This window comes from Nothoprocta perdicaria, unplaced genomic scaffold (genome assembly GCF_003342845.1).
Source record: "Nothoprocta perdicaria isolate Ctin4 unplaced genomic scaffold, notPer1 scaffold_177, whole genome shotgun sequence".
Classification (NCBI taxonomy): domain Eukaryota; kingdom Metazoa; phylum Chordata; class Aves; order Tinamiformes; family Tinamidae; genus Nothoprocta; species Nothoprocta perdicaria.
In genome coordinates this window covers 901,699-929,613 of record NW_020454949.1, presented here as the reverse complement: position 1 = coordinate 929,613, position 27,915 = coordinate 901,699, and the positions used below count along the sequence as shown (strand labels likewise).

The 27,915-nt window shown below is 41.3% G+C and overlaps 1 protein-coding gene across 1 annotated transcript in view; it reads right to left on the bottom strand.

The window, feature by feature from the left end:
* FARP2 (FERM, ARH/RhoGEF and pleckstrin domain protein 2) overlaps window positions 1-27,915 on the bottom strand; it is a 65,180-nt gene that overhangs the window by 18,263 nt on the left and 19,002 nt on the right. Inside the window, exons 4-13 of the mRNA XM_026036348.1 lie at window positions 26,939-26,981; window positions 22,930-23,008; window positions 21,774-21,871; window positions 20,618-20,732; window positions 14,170-14,317; window positions 13,503-13,598; window positions 12,718-12,881; window positions 12,444-12,512; window positions 11,241-11,298; window positions 10,550-10,799 (exon numbers count right to left, since the gene is read on the bottom strand). Of these exons, the coding sequence (XP_025892133.1) occupies window positions 10,550-10,799; window positions 11,241-11,298; window positions 12,444-12,512; window positions 12,718-12,881; window positions 13,503-13,598; window positions 14,170-14,317; window positions 20,618-20,732; window positions 21,774-21,871; window positions 22,930-23,008; window positions 26,939-26,981 (1,120 nt within the window). The remainder of the gene's footprint in view (window positions 1-10,549; window positions 10,800-11,240; window positions 11,299-12,443; window positions 12,513-12,717; window positions 12,882-13,502; window positions 13,599-14,169; window positions 14,318-20,617; window positions 20,733-21,773; window positions 21,872-22,929; window positions 23,009-26,938; window positions 26,982-27,915) is intronic.

Here is a 27,915-nt window from a genome sequence, read left to right as displayed (position 1 = left end):
TGCTGGAGGTGCTGGAACAAGACAGAAGACAGCTTAAGAAATCAAAATCAAAAAGCCACGATGTCCATATGAGGAAGGATGTTSTGGAGCTTCTCCCAGAGCTGAACATGTGCCCAAGTGGTCACCTTTTCATCACTTCTCAGCATCTGCAATGTCCAGATACATGGGGAGAAGAAGTCTCATACTATGGATGAACACCATAGCCTGCCTCACTGCTCTAGTGTCAATCCTGTCTCCTCTGGTCTGAGAAGGTGGTCATGAAGTCCAGCTTAAACCCCTGCTCATTGGTGCCTGACATCAAGATTCTTGTTCCTCTGAAGCTGGAGTAAATTATGAAAATGAAAGGCACCTTCAGCTACTTGAGAAGCTGAGGACGATAAGCAGAAGACACGAGCTAAAGGTCTATAGCTTCTTCTGTGCCCACGTTCAGGTGGAGATAACCAGCCACTTCTCTAGGACAGCCCTGCTCTTCCCTGCCTATGGGCAGGTAAAGGCAGACACCGTGGAGCCCATCGTTTATTTCCCCAGGATCAACAAAATGAAAAATATGTCCCAACTGTCACTGTGATCTGCAGGACATAGCTCGAATGACTTCTCCAAAAGGCAGCTCTTAGGTTGCTCGAGCTCCCTCCTTTTTTTTTTTTCCAGAAGAGATGATAGAAACGTCACGTGGCAGCTCCACTTGAGCAGAAAGTGAGGAGCTCCAGACAAGCAGCCAAGCCGTAAGGTACCTTGGCATCCTCTTGGGAAAGGGCTGGTAGAAGATGACACTGTGCACCAGTCTCCGTGGTGGTTGATGCTCTCAACAGCTTCTCAAAGTGGAAAGCTCTTAATGAGGCAGAAGAGTTGATGGGAAGACCAAAACACATGRATGACTTTTGCTGGGAAGCTTTGCCTCCTCCCCAGGCCCATCCTCTAGGGTCATTAAAAGTGAATACGCTCCGTGAGCGTCATTGGGTGTTTCAGAAAGCTCCTCTCTACAGCTCTCCGTCAGGTCACGACACGAATGTGTGATCAGGTCACGACACGAATGTGTGACATGGGGCAATCTCACCTTGGGAGCTGGAAGAAGGGTTTCTATGCAAGGACATGGTGACCTGGCACACAAATGCACTGTTTCGTTCTGCAGCCAGCATATATCCTGCTTCCACATCACATACGAGTGCACGTAGCTCCATGCCAAAAACAGGGCAACCAAGTTTACTGCAGTATTCTATGTTGTCTAAATAAAGATCTTGAGGAATACCAAAGCTTCTTCATTGTGTTACTTAGTTATAACCAGATATTCAGGTTCTAAGCAAAGAAAAACACATTTTTGACAAAGACCAGCACAAATAAAAACAAAACACACCCATTAAGGCTAAGCACAAAATATTCCAACAGTGCCAAGGCCAAGTATACACAGCTACAGACTTACAGGATAACTAGCCCTCTCATTCCCACTTACTGTATAAAATCAATAAATTGTTTCGTAACTGCTTATGCAGTGTTCCTCCTTCATCTGGCTATAAAGATATGACAGTCTCTAATATATGAAAACTAGGGCTTGATACAAATGTAGGTCCCTCTGCTTTTTGCTGTGAGAAAAGCCTAGGTGTTGGGTGCAAGTTCCAGCAGAACCTCAAATACTTTCTCTGCCTGCACCAAGAGCATTATTTTTCAGCAGTCGCTGATACTCAGACACATACTCAGACACAAGGGCTTAAAGCTCCAATTCAAAACAGAAGTGTAGGTTTAGGATTTTATATGATATACAGTACTAATCACACGTAGATCATTACTGGATTATTTAATGTTTTTTTCCTCTCCTTTTTTTTTTTTTTTTATTTTAAATGCCTTAAACCAGCTGCTGTAATAACGACCTTACCTTGTATTTTCTTCAACAGCATTCAACTCCGATCCCTTTCACTGATATAAAAGTTAACTTACATTATTATTATTTTTTTCCTTTGGACCAAGTGAAATCTACTTAAATTCACTCTGCATACCCCAAATTCGTTCATAACCGCCTAGAGCTGTCCTTGCTGGAGAAGCAGCCACACGCTGCTTATTTGCTAGGCTCTCCAAAACGCTGCCCAAAGCTTCACTAAACACTTAGGGATTTTACACTGGGCTTCTCTGCCCAGCGCAAGGCTTCAGAAAAGTGGTGGGTAGCGGAGGARAAGTTTTGGAGAACTGGTGCTTGAGGCCAGGAACTACGGGTTCATTTGGAGACTTGTAGAATGGCTGAGGTGGACTAGGGCCTCTGGGGATGCCCGACTCCAAGGCCTCTGCTCCAGCAGGGTCACCCAGAASGTGCAGCACAGGAACGGGRCCAACTGGGTTCATCAGCCACTTTTAAGTCTAAATCATAAATTACAACGTTAACCCAAAGCAGATGTGGGTACCAYGTTGGGTTGAGCAGCAGGAGCACACACAGTTAGCCTCCTGATGAAGCTTCACCAGCAAAAAGAAACCGACACAGATGAGCAAAATGCAGCTATTTTCCACAAGGAGGGGAAAAAATGAGTAAGAAAAGTCATCTAGATGGCTTTTTTCTAAACTGTAACACCAACTTTTACAATTTGAACCATCAGACCCTACAGCTTCTGTTGCTTGAAGTCAGTCATGGGATGCGTTATCTCTAATAATCTATTAAAAGACGTCCATAAATTTTTTTTATATATATATGTACACAAGACATTTTTGCAACTATAAAACAAGCTAAAGTGAAGCATATTTATACAATAATTGAGACAAAATATTTATCTCCAAACAACCAAACACACAAAAGAAAAAAGAAAGATTAAAATAGTGTATTTGAATTTAAATTGTGGTTCTGGCTTTACAAGTGCCTCCAGGTTTTAGGTTTCCAGTTTTCCAGCACATCACTTACTCCTGTACTAATATAATTGAAAATGGCAAAAGTCCCCAAATGCATACTTATATACACACACATATAAACATATATGTGCACATATGCATATGGGTGTGTATATATGTTTATATGTGTGTATATATACATAAGTATACATATATATACACACACACACATATGCTTTTTTATATATATAACAATCTACATGAAGCCTTGAGCACCCCATTCAGTTATTTTTCAGAAGGTATTTCCATTCTTCAGCCTACACTATAGCACTACTGGCATATAAAGCCAGACTCGAATGCCAAGCTTGACAAAAATAAGGTGCAAGGACTGGCTGCACAAAGCTTTTCGGCTCAGTGCTTCAAACAGTTCAGGAAAAGCCACGAAAACTGGCATCTCAATGACTGCAACCATCAATTAATATATTACAAGCTACATGAAGTTCAAGCATCAGCAGTGCCATTCCTTATCAGAAGGGAGTTTCCCATGGCATCTAATTAGTAGATTCCCGTTATGAACACACACACAGACATGTATTTCTTCAAACAAAGCTAAAAAGCTCCATGCAGAGTTATCTGGAACCCAGACTCCCACTCCTGCCCAATGCCCTGCTGAACTCCTAACAGCTGCACCTCAAATTATGATTCTGCCAGTTAATGTATCCCATGCCAAATTCCTGGAATATCCCAAATCTGCCTCATTTCAAACTACTGAGTACAGTTCTCCCTGGCAAATTTTCCCTTTAACAATTAGGGAGATGGTTTGGAGGTAAAAAATCTTGAGTAGAAATTCCCTAAGAAACTTTAAATTCCCAATTTCTTCTTATTCTACCACAATGATTTAAAGCAGACATGTGACCTGAGGAAATGCTGTTTACCTAAGTGTTATATATATATATATCCATATATATATTATATATACACACACACACATTTATAAATTTACATATATATAACTGTATCTATATAACTATACATAACTATATCTATATATAAAATACTATAAAGAGAGAACTTTACCAACTTTATGCTTGATGTCCAGGATTTGCAAACGTAGTCCTTTTTTGCCTCCCCCCAACCTCCTTTTTAGGCTTATATTATCTTTTGTCAAAAAAAAAAATACATACCTGTTGGCATATACTTTTAAAACCTTTATATTGTTATATAGTGTTAGATTTCTATTTACACCGCATCAATACACATGCTTTTGAGTGTGATTTTTAAAGGCCCACGCGGGGCCCTGGGGCCTGTGAGCAGAGGGCTGCGAGAAGCAGCGAAGCTCAGGCAAATACTGACCTGCATTTGCTCAAATCACTGCTTTGCACAAACCTCTCTGCTTGCAGCACGGCTAAGATGGTTTATTCCTGGATGGTTTACTCCTTTCAGGCAGATTTTTTTTCCCCTTGCTTCTGTGTAAAAATAGGTGAAAATTTGCAATGAAAACAGTTGATCAAATTTAGCTGCTGTAATAAAGTTACGTTGAATGTGGTTTGTTTCAAAACTCTTGATTTTCAAAAGGAAGTCAGAGGAAGTGTTACACTACAGGCCCTGCTTGCTGAAAACCAACACAAGCAGGTTCTTGATAGTGGGGTTTTTTTTTCCTTTCTTTTTTTAATAGAAAATAGCTCCCCCAAATTAAGAAATGCAAATTAGCCCACAAATCTGCTCAATTTACTTACAAAAGTTTTGCCATGTGTTTTTCTTTTTCAGCACATGTTTATGTCATCAAGGAAAAGGAGACTTGCCCGGGTATTGGGCATAGATTCCCAAAGAACTCTGAACCTGGGAAATATGAAGCTTCTTGTTGACTGGCTAAAAGGTTGCCTTTAAAAAACAAGTTATACAGCAGATAATCCAAGAGATGCTTGGGAAAAAAAACATTCCACAATAAATAAAATACCCAGAAAATCTCAACTTTTAGCCCTATTTGTATCCCAAACAGAATTGTTTGCACAAAGCAGTAATTTGGCAAACATCAGTATTTGCTCTGCTTTCAGAGGTGCACTGAGAAAAAACTGCCTTGAGAGATCTGGTAATAAAGCCCTAAGATGCCTTGGCTAGGAGAACAAATTTTTATTCTATTTCAAACACAGGGATAAAGAAAAAATAAAGCTAAAAAGCCCACGCTGTCATTTATAGCAAAGTTTTCCTTATTTTATTGCATAAACAATTCAAATGATGATTTGGTACAAGTCCGTAGGTTCATAATTGGCAATCTGAACAGAAACAGAGAGATTAAAAAAATATCCCAACAGGTCATTCCATAAAACATTTACCAGTATAAAAAGTTCAAGAGATCAGTGAAGAAATTCCGGCCCCCGCTTTGGTTTTTCTTAATGTGATCCTTTCTGGAAAAGAGCAGCACCCATGGAAGTGGGGGTTCGCGCTAGCCAAGGCATGCGTGTACCCCTGGACACAGGGATAAACCAGCGTTTGGAGCCCTTTGGAAGCCCCGTCCCAAAGGGTGGCACTGGCTGTCGCACAAATATTGTGAGCYTGCAAACTCGGCAGCAACTTCGCCCCGGCTCCCATCTCCAACCTGCAGAGTCGCAGCTCGTTCGCTGGCTGAATTGGTGGCCCACGAGCAGCGAGTGAATGGAGGGGATTTTTTGGGTATAGGTTTGCCCCTGCCAAGCCTCACAATATTCGTACACAGAGTGTATATGTATGCCCATAGGCATACACGTGGCACTTGTGACCAGTTCAGCGTGCGACCTGCTAATAACTAGAGGTGACGACAGCTAAAAGACTGCAATGAAAATTGTATTTTCTACTTATTTGATAAACACGGCCTGAGGATTTTCCTTTCTTTTTGCAAAATGACAATAATGGGAATGACTTACCGACAGGTTTGCACCAAAAGGCATAAAATTACATGACTTTTTATTAGCGTCTCCACACAATCTTAACCTCATCGAGACTGGCAAGCGAAGAGAACCTACYACCACCCCAAGGCAAAGAAAAACCCTTAAAACTGAAGCACCTACAACCACAGTACAGAAGTACACAGGATAACAGAGTCCATAACTCTTTTTAACCAGTATCTTTGAAATTCACTGGAGTTTGAAGTCAAGAGATCAACGTATTGCCCTATCCCGTCCTCAGATAAAACATYGCGTTCCCAGGAAAGACACAGCGCGTATTATCACCCCGATAATGAACGAGTACTTTAAAATTACAATGTACACACACAGCAGGTAATCCAAGGCTAGGCAACTTCCCCAAAGCTTAAGGGGAACTGTGGATAGCTTGGAGGATCCTCCCGACAGCTACTGTGCAAATTAAGGGAGGACCTAAGGACTGAAGGACCGAAACAGAGACCAAGAGGTCTCTGCGTGGAGCTTAATGAAGGTGTCTAAGTGTGGTAGGACAGGAGACAAGCGGCAATGCCGGGGCCACGAGGACACAACTTGTCACTTCTCCCTGCAACTGAGGTTCTGTGCTCCCTGTTTTAACTGCTCCACAAATCCCTCCTCCAAATCCTTCATTCAGCTGCTCCGCTGCTTGACACGGAAGCTTTTGTGCTCAGGACAAAAGCCAACAAACCAAACCTAGATCACTACCAGGAGGTTTTACTAGTATCAACGTGGTATAAGTGGAACAAAAACGGAAGGGAGGAACACTGAGAGCCTACCAGCATGGCCTGAGTTCGGGATGGAAGCGCACACTGAAGTTCACCAGTTCCCTTAAATGATGCAGGGAAAAACAGCAGAAACGGAGCCAGGAAAGTCCTTCTCCTCCACACCTTGTCCAGCCACGGAGGAGCAGAGGATCCTGGTGCAACTCGGCTGCACTGAAGGGCCCTGCAGCTGGTGCTGAAGGGCACAGAGAAGCACCAAGCCATCCTGCTCCCTCAAGGGAGGCTGCTTTTCCCGACAGCTCCCACCAGCAGAATGCAGAGCCTGGTATCCCTCTAGAGCAAACGCTGGAGAACGTCTCCTCCCAGCTTCCCCGGTGCAAAACAAACACTAGGCGCAAACTCAATGCTCTCCTCCACTTTTGGGCCTATCTGCAAAAATGAGAATAGAAGAAACAAGCCCAACATCCACCTATAACCTCAGAAGCTAGAGAGCTTTAAAAAGCAGGAAAAGTTGAATCTGTAGAACCAGGAGAGCCCCATCTTGACACTTGATAACAAAGACATATCTATCAGGAGCCAGGGCTATGCACAGCAGTACCAGAACATCAGAGAAACCGTATTTCCAGCTGTCTTTCTGCTACTATTTATCCCCCGAGTTTCTTTACAGGCTTTGGGGGAGCCAGGAGCGCCTCGGCTCCGCACGCAGGACTCGACCTTCAGTCGGAGAGTAGCGCTGTCCTTACCTCAGCATCCTGACTGCGCATCCAGGGATGCAAGGGTCAGCAGAACCGCCCGTCCCATGTCCTTAAAAATTCCATGCCAAGAGCTCGGCACATGGCCAAAGCTTTTCCCTTGCTCCTCCTCCCCTGCCCACGACCTCACAGAGCGGCCCAAGTCCTGACCTAGGGTTTCCTGCATCCTGCTCAAAGCTCAAGGTCTAGTCACTCCGGTTCCTCTGGAAAATAAAAGGGGCATTATTGCATTCAGACTCACATGCTTTTCTTTTTTTGCCTTTTTTTTTTTCCCCCTCTTTAAATCCCTGAGATTTAAAAATGCCAATAAAGGACCGGTATAGCTGTGAAATACAAGAAGAAAAACATTATAGGTGGGTTTTTGGATTAACTGCTTTGCAGGAAGCTGTATTAGCAAGCTTTCTCTCAGGATTAACAAGCATATCTACTGAAAGGACAAGAAAGCTTCTAGATCCTTTGAAAATCCAGGGAATTTGGTTGGATTTATTCCCACGTTAAGCAATTCTACCAGAGTAAGAGTGAACACTTTGCAACCGAGGTAAAGCTGAATGGAGGCACTCACTTTTAAACAGCAGAACCTCGATTCTTTTTTAAAGAGATCAAACAAAATTAAGAGCCTCCCTCTATATCTTTAGCTTTAGATTTGTTCCCATCTCTACTACTTGTAAAATAAGTGTTCGCACAGAAGCCTTTTTTCTTTTTCCTCCCTTTTTTTTATAGTTACATAATGTAGCTGTTAAAAGGACAGGAGATAACAAGCCTAGATGCACAAACGTACCAGCTTTTGATACCACCGAAGACATCCTCCAAGTGCCTATTTACCAATTTCACACTAAACAACCATGACATTGCATCCACAGGTATGAATAAAGCCAAAGACAGAATACACATTCAACGGAATAAAAAAGTAAAAATCATGTAGAATGTTTATAAATGTGAAAAAGAAAAAAAAAATTAAACGTGATTGAAAGTTCATACTACTACTTTGTTCTATAGAGCTTTGGGTTTCTGTGCAAAGATGGGCAAAAGACGACAGGTTTCTATAGGAATGACAGTGATTCTGATACTCAGCCACAACATTATGGTCAGTGCTGTAAGGAATAATCATGCCTAGAGAAATACTAAACTAAAGAAACAGGTAACTGAAAGATATTTTGCTTCATTATGCTTACCATGCATTGCAAGAGACTCCTTTGAACTTGGAGACCTCTGTCAAATAAGTGATTTTTTTTTTCGTGTTTGATTAAAAATTAAGGTATTCTAACAAGTCCATCTATGATAAAATCGCTATGAGTAATAAATCCGTGAGCACAAAACTCTGCTTGTCATCATAACCTGCTTGTTTCAGAAGCTGATTAAAATGGTACATTATGATCCCCTTCTGGCATCTGCAAAACAGGACGACAGGCGGCGCAAAGYGAACGACTGCAGGAGATGATGCTTTCTCAAATCATTTCTCAGGAAGGCACAATTTTCCCTGAAGTGTCTTTTGCTGAAAACAGCACGTCACTTTACAGCAAAAGCTAAAGCCATCACCAGATTTACTGCTGCCCATCCTCCCCAGAGAAAGCAGACTTTGCACCTGGAATGAACTAACTCGTGAGCATTTTTCTGCAGTGTGATTAAATAAAGGAAAGGAAGATTAGAGAAAAAGCTATGGGGCTTAAGTGCTTTTATAGCCTGTGCATATATCTCCAAATGACCGCAAACCAGCCGCAAACGTGCTTGCTGCTGGACTGCTGAAGGCACTTTGCAATCAGAAAACATAATGATTGTCTTCACAAGAAATTTTGTTGACTCCTGTTTTTCAGTTGATCTTGCATACATTCTTCTAAAYGACGTATGATACTTATTCTTTGAGGTATACAGTAGACGTGTTGCATAGTTTTCATATTTTAAAAACTGTCCTTCATAGCTGATTGCCTTTTTTTTTTTCTTCTTTTTTGGTGTGGAAAAATAAGAGGATTCCCGCTGCAGTACAGGACATCATCTCACTCATCAGATGTGGCAACTTGTTAACACACATCTGGGAAAAGACACGTGGCTGACACATTTATGGCCAAAATATACTTCAATATACTGTAATTTCTGAGATTTCTGCATGAGGCAGCTGATGCTCCCTGAAATCACTGCGTTTTCTGAAACTTTGGAAACATCACAGCCTATTATAACACATTTCGGATGCCACACATATAACACGGCACCAAAGCTAGGATGCAATCAGGGAAACCAAAGGCAAGAGAGTCAAATGTATTCTGAGAGTTCAAATCCAGCCACTGGATTTGAGTTTTCCAGCTCACAGTGACTGACACCGTACCCTTCTTTTGACTTCTGTGCTGGAACAGCATGAAGGCATCCGTGGCACTGCGTGCCCGTCAGTGATCGACATGTGCTTTTTCCGTCCAGTCTTCTTGAGTGAGATTCTTTAAGTTATTCTGAAAGTCAAAAGTCAAGTTCTCACCGGTCGCTTGGGCAAAGGGATTGCTAAAGAAAAGGTTCGCATCCAGCGGGGCGGCYGTTTCGGAGTCCCAGGAGTCTGTCTCTGTGCTGCTGGAATCTTCGGTGGCCGTGGGCGGATAACTCAGCTGTTCCAGCTGATCGATGATGTCGGTGAACTGAAAGGCCGAGCTGGACTCAGAGCGCACGGAATAGGCTGGGAAATTCACCATGGAGCTGGCCTCGGAAKGGTTGGCAGAGCTGTAGGCGCGCGAGGACGTGCCGTTCAGTGGCAAGTTATTGAGGGARCTGCTCTCGGAGCGGTTGTTGATGAGGGAGCTGGTTTCAGACGGGCTCAGGAGGCTCTGCATGCGGCTCGCGTGCGCCTTGACCTCAAACAATTCCGAGGTATCCGAAGGTCTCTCGTTGCCATTGAAATCACTCCCTTCTTCAAACTCAAACTCATCTTCCATATTCATATCGACTGCTTCTGTTGAGTACCTGTCAGGGCTCGACTGGGAAGAGACCGTGTTTTGTTGGAGGGCGTCTGTTGTTAAGCCAGAGGGCTCCAGCGCGTGCTTAGAAAACTCAGAGCCCTTCAGCTCTAAACCACTGTACACGTAGGAAAAGGCCTCAGATCCCCCAGCAAAAAAGGAGATTTCTGCTGGGTCATCATCAATGAATTCCTCAGAAACCTGTAACGGCGAATTAGGGAAAAGGGGGGCACCCCTACCACAGTGCTGCTGCTCTCTTTCGGCAGTGAAAACACCCGTGGTAAAGTCATCCTCATCATTGTCATTTTTACAACCAGCAACCCTACTCTCTTTGCTACTCTTCTCTACGTCTAGGTCTAAACCGCAACTGCTCTCAACAGYAGGACAAGCAGAGTTACAGTTTCCTGCAACACTACCAAACCCAACACCTTGGAATGACTGGAGCATGGCAGATCCCGGCTGCGGCATCGGCTTCCTCACAGCTTCTTCCGCTGGCATCGCGGGATTTTTTTCAGGAATCCTTGCGAACGGCGCGTGGGGCTCTGCCGAGGAAGGGCTGGTTTCTGCAAAGATGGGCAGGACAGGAGGAGGAGTGGTCGCTGAATGAACTGAATGGAAGGGGGTGCTTGCTGAGGCAGGAGACCCTGGGGTTCTCAAGCCCTCAGTGAAGGGGACACTCTGAGGGAGAAATGAGAAGAGAACAAGTGAAAAGATTATTTTTTTTTAACACATAAAAGCAAATGCCACATCTGGCTCCCGATACAGAAGGAACGCACACATCAAGGAAGTGCCTTTTTTAGCAAATAAAACTGTATGTAGAAAGAGACCCAGCATCCCCCAAAAGATGACAGGTCTTTTTTTTCATGAATTTTCATAACCAAATGGAAAACTACATCACATAGTTTATACCCTCTGCTGAGAAAACACCCACATGGGAAAGGAAAGCACCGACAAAGACAAGCCAAACCCTGCCCTGCTTCCTTAGCCTCTTGCACTGACTGCAAGGCCATTTATGTGAAACTGCTGCTTTCACACTCCTGTCTCCTGCTGCATCATAAGAGGCACCTGGCTGCCTGAGAGCTTCCTTGACAGCAACATCTAGAGGGCAGCAGCACTAACCTGTTTGGGCACGTCTGCGTTGGAAGCGTGAGCAGACACTCTAGCTCTGCTGTGCCGCCTGCGGGAAAGAGACCAGCCAGGGTGAGTATCCAGGCCATCACTTGGCCTTCTCCCTCCCCTCTTCACCTATTTCCCTTTTAATAGCCCACAGAAAAGGTCCAAGATGTGTTTTTGCCCGTTTTCTTCATGACTACACCAAAAACTAAAGAGTTGCAACAGTTCCAAGTTAAACAACACAGGAGTACGAAATGCAGAGAAAACGGAAGGAAGCAAGACTCAGCTCGCTCATAACCTCTGAGGAAGAAGAGCAAAATGGGACAAAAGAAGAGATTAAGCAGCACTTAGTTTAGCTTTTTCCTTTTATACATCACAAATGAACAGCTTCAAAGCAGAATAAGTTCATTTGTAACAATTATACCAATATTCTAATCTTTTTTTTTCAGGTAACTACACAATTAATGCCACGTAACAACCTTAGCATTAAATCCCCASAAGTGGTATCATGCATAGCACTGATGGTTAGATTCAGTTCATGGCAATTATTTTCTAGGAAAAAAAAATCTTTCATAAGGTAAGGAGCTCAGATGCTGAACACACTCATTAATAGCAGAGTTTAATGCAGGCCTTTTGAAAACTACTTGAATTCATATAATCTTTCACCTAAGAGGCTAGGAAGAACTTGCTCTCTGTAGAAGGAACAGTTTCATAGTCATGTAAACACATTTTCACCATAAAATTACTTCCAGTTTCCAGTGTTTCTTCATTTTCAAACCTTTTTATTTTTAGAAGAGGCCGACATCCAGAACCCAAGTCCAATTATAAAGTCATAATTATACATACATAAGAAGCTAGGGTCTCTAATATCACTATCTTTTAGTCAAAGCACACAAAGAGGAACCTACATACAAGTCCTCACTAATTGCACTGTGTCTTCACGGGACTTGTAGAAAGCTAAGCCACAGATTGCCCACAAATATTGAAACATAACACTGAAATTTCCGTAAGCTTTGCATCATCACGAAATTATAAATTGGACAAAAACCCCTAATTTGGCTACCTTAAATTTGAGTTAGACCCCAGTAACTAAAAGTTCAGCAGAAGACCATACCAACAAACATCAGTTAAAAGCATTGAAATTCAAGAAATAAGGGTGCTCTGAAAGTCTCAACTAGCATTTTACTTGCCAGCCATCTTTGTATTTACCTCTCATATGGAGTTTTCTTCATCCCGCTGTCCTTAATGTAATCCACTAGCTGCTTCTGCGTCCGTCCACTGCGAACCCATAAAAGGACAAGTGTTATGAAATGCRGAAGACAAGAATTATGGTCAGCTTTGGAGCAAAGAGCTTTTATAAATCCATAAAAGATCTGAGATTTAATTTAGCTGGGTTACTTTGGAAAAGTTCTTCTCCTTTTATTCTCAGTTTTTTGAGTTATAAAAAGTTCAATTTTAAAACATTTATTGTGGCTCTGCCTACCTGTATCTGAAGGAAGACCCTCTGGTGAAGAACACTGCTTTAGCCTTCGGCTTTGGCTGATCAAACAGCCTAAAGAACGTGTGATACTCAACACAGATTTTCCAGAAGTTTTTACACTCATCTCTACTTCCCAAAAGAAACTCCAGTGTATCCTGATATGGGCCCTGGGAACAAAATACAAAAGGCTCAAGTAGCACTTAATATGGAGCTGAATAGGACAAAACAAATATATGCAACAAAAAATATTTACAGTGAGTTGCAGCATTTTCCTACGGCACATTTCATACTACCTAAGGCAGTRGTTACAATTTTTAACGCAGTTTAAAATCATCTACCACTTTTCAAAAATATGTTTACTTTTAAAACATAAAAACATTTAAAATACACTCGACTACAAGTTCAGAAAAAGGCTGGATATAATTCACATTAAGTAGTATGGAGTATGAAGTTAACAACTTGAAAGGAATTAAAACTACAAGAGTAGTTGTTTGAAAATATTTCTTTATGGAAGTTGTATAAAAGCGAATGTCAACACACAGTTATCCCACGAACTTTCTGAGGTTGCCTCTAGGAGATTCTTCRCTATTCTTGCAGAGTGTGAACTGATTCGAGCTTCTGAGATGTATACAACTATGTATTTTTCTTTAATACAACCTTATATTTATTAGAAACAAATTAATTATTAGATATTCACCACATTCCTAGATTAGAAGAGTTAGAGGAATACTTAGAAATGTATATATATGTTTCTATGCTGCCAAGCCTATAGTTATGGTAAAACTTACACGGACCTCTGGGTGGAGTTTAATAAGGAACCTCTTCCTCTTGAAGCTTAGTTTACGGACCTTAGACCAGTTGAAGGTGTTAATTTTYGTGTTACCCTGAATTAAAACAGTAAAAGTTAAAGCAAAAAACTTCAGAAATGACAGCACAGCACAATCTGCTGCATGCATACACACACATCCACATCCTCCTTGATCTGTATTTCTGCTAGCAATATACCTTGCAGYATCTTCGTATTTCAACATGGGCATAGCTACGAGTGGTGTGATATCTCTGGGCAGACACCAGAATTGAATTTATAAAATCTTGTCAGTCTAAGAGRAAGGGAACTGAAAATTCAACCTCACCAATAGTCAGGATACTGTATGGCAGAAACAAGACCAAAGTTGCAATTTATTTAACATCGTTTCCTTCRCCCTTGCACTGCTTACAGACACTACATCCTCACCCAAGCCTCATTTTCCCTAACACCACCCAGCATCTGCAAAATCTCAGGTTTTGAGACTTGCTTCTCAAGACAGAAAGCTTAAAAGAGGTCTGGAATACAAGTCATATCATAGCTTCAAAGCACTGATCCTAGAGGAGCGAGCAAGCAAGCAGCAAGAGATTCCTCCCCCATTCCAAATCCAGAGACACACRTATGTAAGCAACATGTGTTCCCCACCTCACCTGGAATACTAGCACACCCATGTGCGAAACAGCCAGATTGATTTTTGTGCCCTCACGGTCCGATGCAAGGTGAAATCTTATCCCGTACATCTCCAGTTTCCGGGCAACTTCAAGCACTTGGAAGTCTGATTCAGCAGGAGTTTGACCCCTGTAATGAGGAGCAGCAACAACAACAACAAAGGATATAAAATCATGAAGAACAATTTGATAGTACAATCTTGCCAACATGGTTGAAGTATTTAAGTCATAACTCTGGCACTTTATCAGAATACTCTATCTAATCTAGCCTGATAATTTTATTCCAAGTGAAATATTCAATACCTTTGTGATAGGAGCAATATGCAATAGCAAACAGCCAAACTGAAATGCATCCCCCCAGGCAGCCACGCTRAAAGAGATACTAACTAGTTAAGAGCTTTTTTCAGCTGAGAAGAAATGAAGTTCAATAAATTCCAAATTCAAGCCACAACGCTCYTGTTTGCATATGCAGTTCTATCATGAGACCCAGAGCAAATGAAGCCYGATGAAAATGTCACCTACTGGTATGCCAGAAACAAAGCAGAATTACAAATTTGAGAAGGATTACAGGCTTACGTCAAGGTTTACACCAATTTCTTACAATTGTTTTTAAAGTAACAGCTGGCATTGGAATAACAGGAMAACACGAGCATGTTCAAAAGGAGCATCTTCTCAGTGTGCAGCAGAGGTCAAACTAAAACTGAGAACCTCGTGGTTTGAAGCATGCAGCAGTCACAGGATTCAGCACTTATTTAGTCCTCAGGCAGTCTACTGAACTCCCAGCATTTTGTCTTCCTGCTTTATCAGGACGGATCCCCGTTTCCATCTTTCTCCACGTGGGGGAGTTTACTGGATAAAGTGCATCTTTTTTTCTCCCCACAAGTGTTTCCTCAAGTGAGCAGAAAACTTGGAGCCAGGGAGTGGGAGGAACTGCACAGAATCAGGAAAGCCAAGAGCCAAAAATGGGGACTGTCCCCAAGGAAATAAATTTCATGAGYTTTAAAATGATCTAATAAATTCTTGGTACTTACATTGACGGGTATTTTTATTTATGAGTAACACAACTGYTTGTTGCATGTTGGGTGGATCCAGTCAGGGGGTTTATTTCAAAGACATTCAAAGCACAAATAGTGCTGTGGAAATTAAGGAGTACTTCAACTATTCTGCAATTAAGAGGGTGAGATGTGGGTGAGAAGAGTTTTTCACTGATGGCCCAGGAGGGCTGAAACCAGCTTAGGTTTCTGCAGGTGGTGTCAAGCTGAACTTTTAAAAAGTCTGTTTTCCAAGAAATTGCTTTCCTCCCATGAATATATATTCCATTTCATTAAAAGACATGATAAACTATTTGTGGCACAATCTATTTTTGCATCCTGTGCAGAGCCAACCATGGCACGGGCACTCAATAAAGTCTCCAGCTACCCAATCTTTCCTCTTCAGGCGTTTGCCATAAAAATACCCCCTTCTACCTGTCTGCAGTCACGGCTTAGATTAAACAACTTTTTTTGTTCTGCACAGACTTTTTAAATATACATTGAAGTGATTATTAATTTTCACTTCTCAGAAACAAGGATGACTATAGCATAGCAACTACATGTAGGAGGGAGCTCTAAAATACCCTATTTTAAATTATACAACTTGACAGCCTGTAAGAAATGGAACTTGTTAGAAAAACTGATGTTCCTCCACTGCTTAGTAAAGTGTTCCTTACGCTAAAGCACAGACAGCATTAAAAAAGTCCAAGCTCTACAGATTTGATCCCTATTCTGCCCCGATTCCAGCTTCAATATTGCGGGAYCCCATATGGTGACAACGCGACCGTAAAGAACCACATTCTGGGGGTCCTATTTCAAATGGAAAGATAAATGCCAAACAAAAAGCCCCAGAGTGTGATTCCTACCAGCTTTCCTACCTCCTGCACTAGTTTTGTTTAGGGGATGCTACTGATAAAGCAGATTTTTCTTCTCCTCACTGAAACTCTTCATGTTCTATGTTAGCTCTAAGTGTCGCTAACATCTGCTCTGTGCTTTCTGCTCCATGGTTTCTGCTGATCATTTATCTGCCTACAGCACAAAAGAGACAAGAAATAATTAGTTTTGGTCACAGCTTTGGGAGCGTCAGCCCCCTAAATCCTGGAGCAAAAATTAGGATAAAAGGGCAACGGGAAAATTGGACAATATCCTGCTAAGGCTTCCTGAGAAACAGTCCAGTTGGAACTCATGCAGCCTCACTGCTAATTATGGTGCATTCTGACCCACCGGGTACAAACTTAAAGCACAGGGCACCTCAGAAAGAACAGAAAACACATAATATTCCTTAAGGAATATTCTGCCATGCCTGGACCTGCCGAAGGAGGAAGAGGGAATGAAGTCGAGCAGCTCACGCCGCACGACAAATGTTTACAAGCGAGAAGCAGTTTCGTGGTCATTATCCTCAGACTCTTGGCACAGACTAATCTGCCCAGCCCAGCCCGAAAACAATCTGGGCTAATTTTGTCCATCCATTAAGCAGATCAATCTGCTTAGTCTTCCTCGGGTCAGTGGCTGACAGACTATCTGTTAAAAGGGTTTTCCAGCAAAAACTGCTGCCACTGCAACAGATTTTAATGGAAAGGTACCTTACATGAGTCCACAGTGACGACTATTTGCACATACTCACGTGCCACCTGTGTTCCTGTGGCAATAGCAGGCAAACAGTGTAAAGCAGATGCTGAGAAAGGCCTGGTGACTTATAGCTTTTAAAAACAGCCATGAATGCAATATTTTCAAGACGAAATATTCAAAATTCTGCATGCTTAACGAATGCTTAGAGTAGAAAAAGCAGGATTTGAGATCCCTGCAAAATTTTTAGAAAATTCACCAATACCATATGTCCAAAAAAGAATCTAACTTAAGATAGATAGGCCCGTAATTTGTGAAAGGTGGAGGATAACAGTAAACACGAGTGTCAGTCTAACAAATCTTTGCTTTCTGTCCTGCCTTACGCACATACACACAAAGCAACAYGGTCATGCAGATGCAAACAATTTATGTGAACTAAAGAAAAACATCCACCAAGCAAAACAGACTCAGCACTTATTTTCATGCATCTATTCTCTAACGTTTAATCCCAGACTACAACTACCTTTTAGCAAGTTTTCCACTTCTTTTTTTCCCCTCTAAGGCGGCAGGCAACATTATATTTTGAGTATTTGGGATGTTGGGATTTATCCATGCCGCCACCAACACGCAGCACTAATTTAAACTTACCCGCAAACTGAAAGTTAATTCAGATTTCTGCTGACGAAAACGCAATAGAAAATCAGTTTACAATCCCATATTTTTCAGTACAATCACTTCTGTATATTGGCTCTTCTTTAGATACAGAATGGATCGGATACAAAGGCTGCATTTTATCCAGCTTTACCTTCTTTGGTCAGTTCTAACAGCTGCTGTGAAGCTGTACAAAATCAAAATGATGTTTTTAAATGCAATGAGACACTCCCAGCATCAGTCCAAAGAGCTAAGGCACTGGAGAAGTCCACAGCTTGAGTCCTGCACCAAAAGGAATCACTGCTCCTATTCCAGCGCAAGGAAGCCAGATCCACACTCCCGATCGGTCGGATACAGGAAAGCAGAGTGTGCTGGTACACAAGCAAGGGTGCTCAAAGCAAAGCAAGGGCTGCATGGATGCAAAGAGAGAGGCAAAAAAGAGCTAGCACAGTCGGGAGATGAGCCATTTGGTCAGAAATGGCCCGTGTGCTTTTCCTGGAGGCAAGACGCAGAGGCAAACCTTAGCTGGAGAGCGAGTCACGCCGCCAAAGAGGAGCAGGGGAACCGGGAAGGCAATAAAAAATACAAACAAAATAAAACAAAAGCAAAGGACGAGGACCATTAGACAGAGAAGAAAAATATTTTGCTCATTTAGCAGCGCTCTGCATGGCCTGGAAGGAGCCAAGAGCCCAAATTCCACATTCCCATTTGCTCCTGGTAACAGAAATGTGGAAAATGAGCGGGCAAACTTTGGGACCTTCGCAAGTCTKACTAAAAATGGAAGAGGGTGGCCAGTGCTCCGAGGGGAAGGCAAGAGAGCGGCGACGTGTAAGGAAGTCGCAGCTATTTTTAGACTTGCAGCGCTTCCAAAATCACATCTGTTTAACAAACCTTTTCCAAAGCAGCGAGGAGGTTTCAAGGGAGCAGCCAAGATACTCAGGTAGCCCTCATGCTCAACTGCAACTTTTGCTGGCCCAAACGCCCCCAGGTTTCATCTCTGCCCAACCCCAGCATAMGTTTTTATAGCATTTCTTAAAAATATGGCTTGAAATAAATTTTATAACAGGGTTACGCTGCATTGCAACTGTCATTAAACCAAGGAAAAATGCATCCATGAAGTAAGGATTCCTTTGCCATCCATTTTCCTGTCCTSGAAACATAGGTCACGCTGTAATATAAGTTTCTCTATAGTATAAATTAATTAAAAGTGGTTGGGCTGAAAAAGAGTGCAAGGTTTTATGGCTAAAATTACCCGTCCCTGGCTCAGATGACAGACTCTTGCCTTGCAGCCCAGGGAAGTAAAACATGGAAATTAAAAGCAAGAGGGAAGAGCTACAGATATCCCATTAACAAGGAGTTGTCCTGGGCTTGTTCTGGTGACATTTTTCCCCAGAACTACAAAAATTGTTTCATCTCCAATTGTAAGAGCTGCTGACGTGCGCTCCATGGTGCTGCCAAATCCTTTCCTCATCCCAGCTGCAGCTTTAAACTCCGCAGCATCTTGCAGCACTGTCACGACGTCACTCCAAGCTGCACAAGATAAGGGTGTTTTCTTCTGTTTTAAGAGTTGTTGCCTAGGTTTYTTTTGTGCTTCCTTCTCTTGACTTGTAAGAAATAACCAAGTGTTTTTAATTAAGTTTACTCTGCAAAAGTGTAGCTGAACTTAAGTGCCTGCAAACAGTAAACAACTCATTACTGAAAATAGCCAGGAGCTGCTTTTCGGTTATAGGAGGTATCTCAGCTTTAAATATAGAGATGTTGCCATAAAACCCTGCGAGTTCTGTCTTAAAAATAAGTCAGTCAGCTGCAATCCTTGAATTTATCCATGAAGGAATAAAAGGAAAAGKTCTAATACTGTATTTAGGTTATGATCCATGGCTACGAGCATTGAATTTTCTTCATAAATAATAAAAACATTTCAAACTGCTAAGCCCCAAAACACAAGGTCTCAAAAATTAGAGAAATGATCTATATGTTAAAATTCATTTCTTTTATCATTTTATTAAAAATGATAAAAATGATAAAAGCAGATCAYTTTTTAATCTGCCCACACTGAGAACAGCACAAGAGACAGTTAAAGTGATCATTTCAAATGTTTCCTCAATTAYTACCATTTTATGACTAAAAGATGAAAAAAGCAAATTTATGGCACACATGGATCATACTGTGCAAATCTTCATCTTAAGARTACTATTTTGTGCATAACAGATCAACTCATCTTTCGTGAGCACCACAGCTCCATCTTACCCTAAACCTTCCTCTTCCTCCCCAAAATATTTTGTGCCACACACTATGAAGCAGAACTCCGTTGAGACCACTGTAAAACCATCTTAATTAGACTTTAAAAACATACAACCTTCCTACTGAATGTTGTAAAAACTCTGATAAAAGCTCCTTTTCCCTCACTGCCTCCCACCCTTTTCTATTTTCTTCATGCATTAAAGCATAAAGCATGAGCTCAAAATGAGCACAATAGTTTATTTCTCATTAATTAGGCAAGAGCAAGTCCCATGTATGTGATGACAAGCTGAATTTACACTTTGCAAACTGGAGATTCTTTAGATCAAATCTGTTTAAAACAAATTTTATATTTTCATGTTAGCTCTGATACATTATTAGAAACAGACTGTAAAAATCACTTGAAAAACTTYTGTACTCTTCCCTGCCTCTTGCTCTCTCAAAGAAAAAAGCTGTATTAGAACTAACGCACATTTAAATTCTCCACCCAAAACAACACTCATTTTTGTTGTCATCTATCCTCTTACAAACACTTGAGAATAAGACTGTTATCATCCACCATATACTTGGAAAAACACAGAAATTTAAGTAGTGCTGTCATTGTGCTCCCTCTTGCCATAAGCATTTAACTTAAGCSACATATATATAGGCAAAGTCAACATACCCAAACTTGCAGACTGCCCTTAAACAGAGCATCTTAACTCCTAAGGATGGAATAGCTGCCTTAGAATTTCCRTTCGCGCACAAAAGTAGATTAAGTTGTGTTAAGAACTCCTTTTAAGAAAAGTATCTACAGTAATTATTGCTACAACCAACCTTTCTTGTTATGGTGTTTGCAAATGGTGTTTAACATGTATGTTCTTAATATCACCCACCGTACTTGGCCTCCAAACAGGTCTATCTGCTTCACCAATTTCAAAAATGTACTGTGAATCTTCACTTACACATGTCTCCTGTGGAACTCCAGGATTTTTCCTTGAATTCTTTCCTGGTTTGGCAAATACTGATTTGTTTTAAGGTGTTCTCGATCCTCCGAGTCATCAAAATCCCCTATTTCAGCTATTACAGAAAATAAAACATGGTTAGAATAAAAAGAAACAACAACAAAAAAAAAAAAGACAGACATACAGGCTTTGAAGATAGAATTATGGGAATTATGGGAATTATGGAAACCCCAAGAGCAAGACTGTACTTGCCTTTATGCATTTTGAACTAAACAAGAAAGAAAATTGGAAGGTACTTATGTTAAAAATAATCACTTTTTTCTCCTCACTTGTACTTTTCTAGTACACTGGAAACAAGGTAAGGCCACAGACATTGATATTTCCTCAGCAGCATCATCACGTTGCCCTGCAATTCTCTCCCAAAATGATACCAGAGAATGATTAGCAATACTTTAATTGTGCATGTCACAGCACACACAAGACAGGTTGCTCTTCCAGTGAGATGAGATAAATTTTGCACATCTGAAGAGGTATTATTAAGCAAGGAGGTAGAAAAACCCATTTGTGTAGATCATATCACCAATTTGTAACACATCACTTGGCTCCTGCTCAAGGCGTCAGGCTAAGCTCAGCTCTTCCAATTCCTGACCCCATTCAGTCTTTCAAGATGCCTGACTAAAAACCAGATTTTCAAGACTTCAGGTGCTTGAAGACTGAGAAAGAAAAAAACCTCGAGAGCTTGAACTCAAGTCTGAAATCAATGGCTTTTCACTCCCATTTCCTAAACTCCAGTTGATTCTATGCGTGCCACACTCTAGCCAAAAGAAAATTTAGAATTAACATAAGAAAACACTGAAGTAGACATCTGCCAAGGAGACGAAGGCTACTGACCCAGTCCATATAGAGAAAAAAAAAGATATGCAGGGGATTCTTCATTTTTCATGATCTCCAGCAGCCAAAATTATCTCGTACATAAGCACCAGATGTTGCTCACACCACTGGCTAGCCCTGATTAAAATCCCAGTGTTCCAAGTAAGGATTACTGGACGTACAGAGAGAAATATTGAAAGATGGAAAACGTTTTTAGCTACCCAAACGCAGGCAATAGTTTGTGTGCTGTTTAGTTCAATTCAGCAACATCAGCTGAGATACYTACACTGCAGAAGATGAGAGACGAGAAGAGCTGCCGTGTTGTCACTGCAGGTTAGCCGCTCCTCTGCCAAGTCCCTCTTGATCTGCAATGCAAACAGATACCTAAAAAAAGGGGAGAGTTGAGAGAAAAGTGTTGACACATGAAGGATTTTAGAACAACTGCACAGCTCTTTTAGGCTGTGACTCCTAATTTGCCCTCTCTGTAAAAAGAGCACGGAACAGGGGTGTTACCATCAAGGACAGTCAAGTAAAACTAAACAACCCRTGACTAATCCAACTTCATGGTGCAATTTAACAGTGCAAACAGTGAATAGGAAGTCGAAGGAAAACACACTCTTGAACAAGTTTGTCAGGTAAAAGTGGTCTAAATTTTGAGCTACAAAGAAACGTTAAGGGGTGCCCCAAGTGATTTTATCTATAAAAATGGAGACGGGAGAATAGTGTGCAAAATATGTATGTATATATATATTTTTCTGCTGGCACTAGGTTAATTCATTTAGTGGTTATATTTTCCAGTACTATAATGTCAGCACTTTCTAAAGACAGTAACCAATTATATTGCCTTCTAATACTACACTGACATAAATAAAATAGTTTCTAAATTTGTTAATAAATAGAAAAGGATTTTGACAGTTTTATATTAGTAATAAGCTGCCTGCAAAATACATTAGCAAAAAGAAAACCATGTGAGTCTCGAAAGCATCCTGTTTAATAAGGACTGACTTTGCAGCCTAAGCCAATTTTGGCATAATTTTTAGGAATGCAACATTGGTAATAATGAAARTTCCATAAAGTGTGTTCCATTTTCTTCTTACCTGTGATACTTTTTTTTTGACGTACTTACAATAAAATGTACATATGTAGTTAATAGCATTACGAAATACCTAAAGGTCCTAAGCACAGAGCAGAATTTCACAATGATGAGCACTAGACAGGCAGAAAAAAACGGAAAGTGTCTGTTCCAAAAAGTTGTTATCCTTTACATAATTTGTACAAGAGAAGATAATTAAGAGAAAAATCTGAGGAGCAAAGATAAAACTGKGAGAAAGACTAAAGCAGCTCTTTATATATTTAAAAAAGGAGTCAAGTATCTGTGACAAACTTACCTTGATTTTATTTAAACAGGTAGTGGAAACCAAATTACTCAAGAAACATCTTACCTGGTATATTCTTCTTGCAACTGGCCAGGGTCTGGAGGGAAAAACTTGACTGCTAGACGAAGCATTGTAGTCTTTGGTCCTAAAAATAAGAAACAAATAAAGTAAGTATTTTTTGGCATCTCCGGAGAAGAAGAGTCCATAGCTGCCTCTCCGTGCAGCTTTGCAGCAGGKCAGCTCCAAGCTGCACTGGTGCTGGGGTCCAGTGTCCTCCAARGGCAGCATGGTGCAGCAACCACGCTGCATTTACACTAATCATTAAATTGAAACAGAAATTTAATAACTGGCATCATCCTTCCAAGTTGCAACAGGTAYTTTGTATTCAGAGGACAAAGCCTAACAAGCTGAATCCTGCACTGAAACACTGAAGAAATGATGTGGAAGGAATCACTAAGCCCCGAATTTTATGCGACCGAGGCAAAGAAAGCAGCTGGCAGTAAAGAAAGTTTCATAATGCTCTATGTAGCATTTTATAAAAGCATAAAATTCAATTAAATTAGCTTCAACTTCTCCACTCAGTCTACTGAACATCTGGCTCAGTGGCCACAACCCTGCTGAGCCAACRGTTTGGATGGGGCAGCAGAGCATCTCAGGAGCGTACGGGGCCATTGCTCAACATCAGCATTCCCATTTAGTCTTTATTTTGGGGAAAACAGGAAAGGCTTAATATTTTCCAGCCAGTCAGAACACAAGGTGCTCTTCATTTATGAGTTGTCAATGTATGAATGGACTGGCTGTACTAACTCAGGAGGGATTTCCCAAGATGTTATCACGGCAAATTACTCCAGCTCTGATGCTGGACTTCTTTACCAGAGCTCCCTTTCCAGATAATAGTGCAACCCATTTGTCTTCTAAACCCAAATCAAGACCAAAAAAATCCATCACTCCAAGGTTATYAGGGAGATGCAACAGCCCAAAATCTCAGGAAATACAAAGACACTAAGTCTAGACCTCGCATCTTGTTGTCCTCTCATTATTTTAACTAAACCCATCTTCTATTTCTTGCACATTTTTAGTTAGCCCCAAGACTAGAAGGCGTCTTCCATCACAGAGCTACGCTCAACATTTATGAGGACGGAAAACACGGATGAACAGAGACCTGTTCTGGACATGTCCCTTCCCTTGGTAATCTGCAAGGATGTGAAGATGCTCAACCTGACCACTCAGAGCCAGTAAAGGACAACACAGACCAAGAGCAGAAGGACCAACATCTTACATCTTCTCCCTGCTGTCACTCGCCTGTCTTCTTCCTATGTTTTTGACTACTGGGATTTTATTCTACCTGTAATGTCCAATTTCAATATCCTCACTTCCTAGAGTGGCACATTCCTTCACACACTCTCCTCTCAGCTGCTAACATAGGAATGACAAATTTTACTCCCTGCCAAATAGCTGGAAGAACAGAGTTTAAGACTAACCCAGCTGTCAAGAGTCAGGTCGCAGAATTATCAAAGCTTTGGTGACTCATAACACTAAAACCCTAAGCCTAATTGGAATGGGATATCTCTAAATGTAAGCAAGCTGGAAATAAAACCTTAGATTACACAAAACTGCTCACATTTGGCACGGACTCATTCCAACCACAAGCATCAACAGCTTGTGAGATGCAACACAAGGAAAAACAGGATTTTTTTTAGTGATCTGAGTTAAAATATTTATATGTTCTTATTAGGAAAAGGTTTTAGTGGAAAGAAATACTGGACCCAGTCCTAGGCTGGAGGCAGAATTTACTGTAAGAGGCCAAATCGGGGCGGGGAGGGTACGGAACGGAAGGGAAGGAAAAGAAAAAGGTTGTTCAAAATGAAAGTCAAGACAGGCATTTTCACCTGCTCACCCCAGCAATTTTGCACATTTATTTGTGAAGAGCTGTCTTGCCTGAAAGTCCATACGGAGGAAAGGAAGGTGCTGGCACCTTCCTCCTCATTAGGGAGGACTCCTGCCGCGTTCCCACAGTTTGGAATAAGCTTTTAACCCAAAGCGAGACATCTAAACACCGGTTAGAGGGGTCAGTCCAGCTCCTGAAGCCTTCTGGCTGCGTTACCACTGCCCCAAAATCACGAGTTTCGAGCTCCAAGTATTTGCTCGGATGAAAGATTCAGTGTCTTAAAAAAATAAACTTAAAATCCCAAAACTTTTGGAACAAACTCCTCCAAGAGAGGATATTCAGGCACAGTAGATGCAGAAAGCCATCCGTATATGTATAAGCTGATGTTGAACACGCTTGGAAGCTGCATACCACGTCCCTGAAAGCCCACATACAAAGTCATTCTTTTACTCTTGGCACGGATGTGTAAATTAAATCCTTGTTGCAACCAAATGCCAGAAGCATGAAATCCTTCCCTGTAAATTCTCCATCTCAGCAAAAACGCGTGCGCATAATGTTTGCAATTTGGATCAAAACCTGGAAATCCTCTGCAAAGTTGAAGTGCTTCCTTCCCTTACCCAGGGGCAGCACACCAGAATTTTGGATCTAATAAACATCACATTAAAACAGGACCTACAGAGATTAAGTAGTAAGCAAAACCATGTAAGCATGCAGTTCACCTCCTGCAAGAGCAATAAACTCCATGTGCTGGAATAGGACTCACTGCATTCCCTATGAAGTTATCTGATCCTCCTCAACCAAACCAATATTTTTATACATCCCAAATCAGGCCATTAGCTAAGACGGACCAGAATTTTAATTTAATGATCTAGACTTTTTAACAACTATGCCCAAGGATCAGCTCCGTGTGACAGTTACACAGCAATCGCCATCAGCTCTGTGCATTTGTGTATTTGCAGTGCATATACACAAAAACATAAAAAACATAAAACCCCAGAGGACACCAAGCATCCCTCAACTGCTGTGTCCACATTTTCTCCTTCATCTCCCCTGCAAATCCTCAAACTCCTCAGCAAAACTCATCAGAGACACAAATACAGGAAAACACCTTTCGGAGTTGCCCAGACAAAGCTTTCTTAAAGTGATTTTTTTGGGGGGGAAAAAAGAACTGTGCTGGGAACAGCATCCACACAATACTCCTCTGCTGATCTCAACCTGGGACAGGCTTAGTGGAAGCCAAGGGATATATGGCCAGGGTTACAGAGCTCTATCTCCAGGTGTAAAAAAACCACCCCATTATTGCAGTTTTGTTAGTCTTTTACTTCTGAAATGCAGATACTACCAAGCAGTTAAATTAAATCTCTGCTTCAGACTCRGTACCATCAGGATTCCTCTCGTAGAGATGCTAATACACAATCATACATTGGTTATTGGATTCAATTAAAACCCAGCTTAACTTGCTGCTTAGGGAATTAGCAGGTTGCTCATAAGCACAGGCATTTTCAAGGCCTTCCCCAGCCCTAACTCATCTCAATTTTCAGGCTGCCAGGAGGGGWTTCCTTCAGCAGTCAGAACGTGCTCTCTCCCAAGCTACCAAAACCTTCACAGTGCTGAAACCATTCCAGAAAGTTTCATGTGTGACAGACAACAGAGCAATGTCTCCTACAGCTTAAGAACATCCCTCAAGAATCAATTTAACATCGACAACACTGTMATGTGGCTAATGTGAGTTTTGTCCAGCAGGAGGGAACAATGCAGAGATAATTTCAGCTACTAGAGTCTGTCTGAAAGGTCCACCAGCTCCCAAACAGAGACACGACCATGGGTACTGTCTTCTCCCACCCAATGGGTGCTCTAAACCAGCCTATTGCTTTGGTTTCCATCAAATACAACTTAGGAAAGTTCACACCACAAATGTCACACTTGGCTTTAACATCCACATATGCAACCTGGATATTTATCACAGATAAGAGTCCTGTGTTCAGTAATTTCACATTCCACCCACCATAYTCTACATTTGAAAAACATGAAGTTGACATGTCCCAACAGGAGTCACTCTMACCCCCTACCAAGGGCAATTTTCAAGGAAGCAAAACCAGTAAATCAAGTAGCAATTATGAAAGCAACCCACATAAAGCAGATGCAAATGGAGGAAAACTTCCTTTTTTAAAAAATAAAATTACTTACTCCGTACTTGTTTAATAACAGGTTTCATAGGCTCCAGCCAAATCTGAAATTAAATAAAAAAATAGAAACTGATGGTTGCATTTGAATACAATATGAAAACATCAAAAGTAATTTCAACTAAAGCAGTTCTTTATGAGCATGTATTTCTTTCTCACTGTAGTAATGTGTTGTACGCAGAAGTCAGAGCATAGACTTGCAGGAGGTCTGGACAAAATCCTTTTTTTTTTCCCTTCCCCCTTTCTCTTTCCTGCAGGAATGCTATATAACGAGTTTTACTCCATATTCATTTCCCACAAATTCATCCTCTTCCCATAAGGAGACTTTCAGAGAGACTGTTGTCATTCCCAGGAAAAGGAAGATCCATAATGCCAACATGAAGTACTTCAGAAGCTTGACTTTATTTTTTTATTTATGGTAACAAAGTGATGGCATAAACTCAATCCTTACTAGTTACTCGCATGTCTGAGAGACAGCTGAGGATTTTCTGAACCTCATTAGATCCAGGCACGCTTTGGAAGCTTTGCAAAAGGAGCAGAAAGGGAACAAGCCTCCCTGCAGTTCTTTAGCTCAACAGCAGTCCACATTAGTGCTCGCTAGGCTGAGTCACTCAATACTTTCTGCATATGAGATCTAATGCTAGGGAAACAGAGAAAAATAATTAAGGCTTTGGGGAGTATTTTAATTTGGAAGCAACATTGTCCTCTTTGCAAGGTACAGAGTAGGAGACTGGGAGAACTACAAAACGCTGCCTGGAAAAGGGATGTAGTTCCTTAGTGCAACGAGTATTTATTTGAGAGAGGTTTGTAAGGATTCTTTGGAGAAAAATAACTGAAGGCAGAAATATCGGCACTAATAAAATGCTGCACATGTAGAATGTGATTTTATATGTGCTCTGCAGACTACATTGGGAGTTGCAAATTTTCACAAGGAAGGAGGGTTTTATCCATGTCCCTGAAAATAGAAAAACCTACAAGAAT